At 38.0% G+C, this 4,169-nt stretch overlaps 1 protein-coding gene across 2 annotated transcripts in view; it reads left to right on the forward strand.

Moving 5' to 3' along the window:
• The window catches only part of RYR2 (ryanodine receptor 2 (cardiac)), a 204,261-nt gene that overhangs the window by 2,776 nt on the left and 197,316 nt on the right, over positions 1–4,169 (forward strand). For both annotated transcript variants that reach the window (XM_008569233.1, XM_008569234.1), the window contains exons 3-5: positions 58–218; positions 2,073–2,232; positions 2,612–2,698. In XM_008569233.1, coding sequence (XP_008567455.1) covers positions 58–218; positions 2,073–2,232; positions 2,612–2,698 — 408 coding nt within the window. The remainder of the gene's footprint in view (positions 1–57; positions 219–2,072; positions 2,233–2,611; positions 2,699–4,169) is intronic.

Genomic DNA, 4,169 nt, shown 5'->3' on the forward strand with positions numbered 1-4,169 from the left:
GTTTTGTTGTTTTGTTTTGTTTTACTTTTCTAACATTTGGTTTTGTTGTCTTGACAGTACTATTACTCAGTGAGGATTTTTCCTGGACAAGAACCTGCTAATGTCTGGGTGGGCTGGATTACATCAGATTTTCATCAGTATGATACAGGCTTTGACTTGGACAGAGTTCGTACTGTAACAGTTACTCTGGGAGATGAAAAAGGAAAAGTGCATGAAAGGTTGGTTTTCCTCAATTTTTCATATGAATGACATGTGAAAAAAAATATTGGTAAACCTAGGTATTTTTTTCTTGGATTTTGTGTCCAGGATATTTTTATTTATAGGAAAAATATAATCAAGCTATTAATGCCAATGTCCTCTTTGCTGCACACACAAACCAGTGAGGAATCTAAATATATTAAAAGTGAAAAACTTTATACAGTAAGAGCAGTGCCTCCTTTTTGGGTAATAATCATCTTCCTTCGGGTAACATGACTAACCACTTGTGTTACCAATACTTAGCCTTTGTTTCAGGGACTAGAGATGGGTGAATGTGAGGCATTTAAGATATAGTCCGATCTGGATCTTGGGAACTGGCTCTGTGGTGGGAGAAAAATGTGAAGACAGTGTGGGCTGCTAGTTTAGAACAGGTGAACACACTTGAACTCCGACTGAGGAGCAGTGGGTTCTTTCCTCAGCTTTGCCATTGACTCGCTGTGTGGCTTTGGGTAAGTCAGTTACACTTTTTGTGCCATCTTTTTTCATTTGTAAAACAAACCAAACTCAAACCAAACCTTCAAAAAAGTGAAGAAAGCTATCTTCCTTGCAGACTAAGACAAGAGAAGATCTGACCATTTGCTTCTACCCTTTATGCCCATGTGTCCTCTCTGATCTGCTGTGACAGGTCTCATAGAAAAGAAAGTCCTTCATAATGTTGCACCAATGCTTTTGGTGACTGGGAAACTTACTCTCCTGCCCTCAGGTTGTAACACATGAAACGTAATGGACTTAGCTCTTGAGACAGGGCCCTAGCAGAAATCTTGAATGAAGAGCATTAGTATGGGACCCAAAACCATGTGTCTCTAGGAATATTCTTTGGGGACACATTTAACTTTTAGAGATGTCAGCAGTATAAGAACTCAATATAGCGATGGGATAACAGATTGATGGTTTTGGTGTAGGAAACAGAGGATACGGAAGGGTCGTTGAATCTTACGCACACAGTGCAAAAAAACACAGCCTGCATTTGACTATTTAGGAACTGACTTTACCAGTCTTTTTGATCTTTTCCTCCTGTTTGCCTGCCTTTGGCCTTTTTTTCTAGTCTTGTTAATATGTTTACTGTGTAGTGGCAGAGAAAGGGAATGGAGATGAAGCTCCAATTACTTAACTTTGTTACCATCTCTATTAAAGATTTTGGTGAAGGTGAAAATCAGGTGGGGGTTGTTGTTAATATCACTGATTTTGTGTGTATTCTATTTGTCTGTCTCTCATAACAGATCACCAGGAATTGTGATGAAGGGGCATTACATTAGCCAAATTTTAAATATAATGAATAACTGATGGCTCATGTAGAATTTGCCTGAGGGTTTTTTTTGTTTGTTTGTTTGTTTTTTTGAGTGTTTGGAAACAAATACTTCTTATCTAAAAACAAGTGGTTAAAAAACCAGCAAATAGCTAACAAACAATAACAACAACAAAAACACAAAAAATACCCATGATATCACAAATACCCATGAAATTACAAATTTGGATGATTCTAAAATAGTTAAACTTTTTTGAACCTCAGAAAATGGTCCAGTTTGGTTTGAGTTTTTGGAGAGAAGGTGCAGGTCAGTTCTTTCTTGGTTCAAACTTGTTGACCTGTCTCCATTAGGTGTGAAATTCAGAGATGTGTCAGGCCTGATTCCAAATGTCCACTGCGGCCAGTGGAGTTTTGCTCAGAACCACAGAATCGGGCCCTTGTGCACCTGTCCATTACAGCATGAGCTTGTTGCTTGCGCAGCATAATTTAGGTTTAGTTTGCAAGATATACCTGCTTTCTCTTATATCTGTGGTCGTACGAAGATGAAAATTTTTTTTTTGGAATTCAGCATCAAACGCAGCAACTGCTACATGGTGTGTGCGGGCGAGAGCATGAGTCCTGGGCAAGGGCGCAACAACAACGGGCTGGAGATCGGCTGTGTGGTGGACGCCACCAGTGGGCTGCTTACCTTCATCGCCAATGGCAAGGAGCTGAGCACCTACTATCAGGTACATGGTCAGCGAGGGCCTCACGCTTCCAGGGAGGAAAACCGTTTTCCCCATTCAAGGGCAACACCTTGCAGAAGATCAAAAAGTAAATTAGAAGCTAAAAGAAAATGGAAATGGAAATGAGTTGATAATGTGTCTTTACTTCTGTTGAATAATGAAAGTGCCATAAGCACTTCAGAGTAAACAGGTAGTTCATTCTTCCAAAAATATTCACATAGTAATATAATACGCCAACTGAGTACTGAAGGATATCTATATGAAAGACAGGAAGAGTCTCTGGTTTCCTTCTGTAAAATGTTCCTTAGTTGTTATAAGGAAAATATTTTTTCTTTGTCTTTTTTCTTTTACTAATATTATTAAATTCATTTGTTTCTTTAAGGTGGAGCCAAGTACAAAATTATTTCCTGCAGTTTTTGCCCAAGCGACAAGTCCCAATGTTTTCCAGTTTGAATTGGGAAGAATAAAGGTAAGAAAGACTCATTCCTGGTATTATATTTGTGTTATTTTGGTTAGGGCATAGCATTTATTTCTTCTTAAATGAATTTAGTATTTTATTAATACTGATATGAATCAAACAAATTATTCTTTAAAGGAAAGATAGCCATGTTTGAAAATCTCTTTCATGATACTAGGGTAACGTAATTAATTAGAAAGGGTTTCTCTTTGGTCATCTTAAATATATTATTTAATAAAAACAGGCCTATACAGAGCAAAAAATGCCACATTACACACAGTGTAGTAATCATTGAACTCATAGGTAAGCTAGTGAATGGACTCAAAGACCTGAACCCATGCCACCTAGAATAGTAGCTGGTATAGAGTACTCTGGGAACATAAGCGAAAGAACAAATAAGTTGGAAAGGATGGATCAGGTAAGGCTAAAAGAAAAGGTGACATTTAGGTTGATTACTGGCTGTTATATAGGAGGTCTCTATGCACATTTACTAGGAAGGGGCATTCTAGAGATATGGCATTCAAGAGAAAGCAAACATATGTCAGAGTAAAAGTGCCAAAGGTAAGAAATTCAGTGTGACTGTAACCCAGGATGCCTTCCACCATGTGGCTGGAGATTAACATGGACAAAAGGGAGACCAAGTCCATATTGAAAAGGCCTTGTGTGCCATGCTAAGAAGTTGGCACCTATGGCTTAGACAGTGGCAATTCATTGGAAATTTGAAGAAGGGGTTTGAACATACTGAGACTTGTTTTTGAAAAATATGTTGGTTAGTAGTGTGGAGGTGGACACGGGTGAGAGCAGATGGTGGAAATCAGGTATTGACAGTTTAGTACCACCCACATGGACAATGGAGATGAGAGCCACAAAGTCAAAACGGAGACGAAGTGAGAAGTGAGAAAGTGTTTTATTACAGGAGAAAGTGATAGGATTTGACAGTGAATTGGGTTTATAGAATTTATCAATGAATTGGATTCAGGTACTCAAGGAAACTGAAGAATCAAGGATTATTTTAAATTTTTTACTTTGGAAAACTTCGGCATGCTAATGCTACAAGTAGAAGAGCTTGTTGAAATTTAGGAAAAGAGACTGAATTTAATTTTGCGACTGTAAAGCTGAGATGCCAGGCACACATCAGGGTGAACATAGTGGACAGTTTTGCCAGGCTGGCTTGTGGACATTGGACATGTTCCTTAAATTATGTGATCTCAGTTTCTGCCTTTGCAAAATGGAATTTACAGTATCTGTTTTATGGAGTTAAAATAATATAATTAAATATCTTGAGCAATGCCTTATACGTAGTATCTGCTCAATAAACATATATATAATATAATGCATATGCAGAATGCAAACATATATACTCATATATATATATATATACACACAGTTGTATTCAAAAAAGAGAGCCGTTGTGGAGATTAATATTTTAGTCATCAAGAAGTCAGTTGTAGGGCCGGCCCGGTGGTGCACTGCTACAGTGCAC

Source organism: Galeopterus variegatus, unplaced genomic scaffold (genome assembly GCF_000696425.1).
Source record: "Galeopterus variegatus unplaced genomic scaffold, G_variegatus-3.0.2 Scaffold482, whole genome shotgun sequence".
In the NCBI taxonomy this organism is placed as follows: Eukaryota; Metazoa; Chordata; class Mammalia; order Dermoptera; family Cynocephalidae; genus Galeopterus; species Galeopterus variegatus.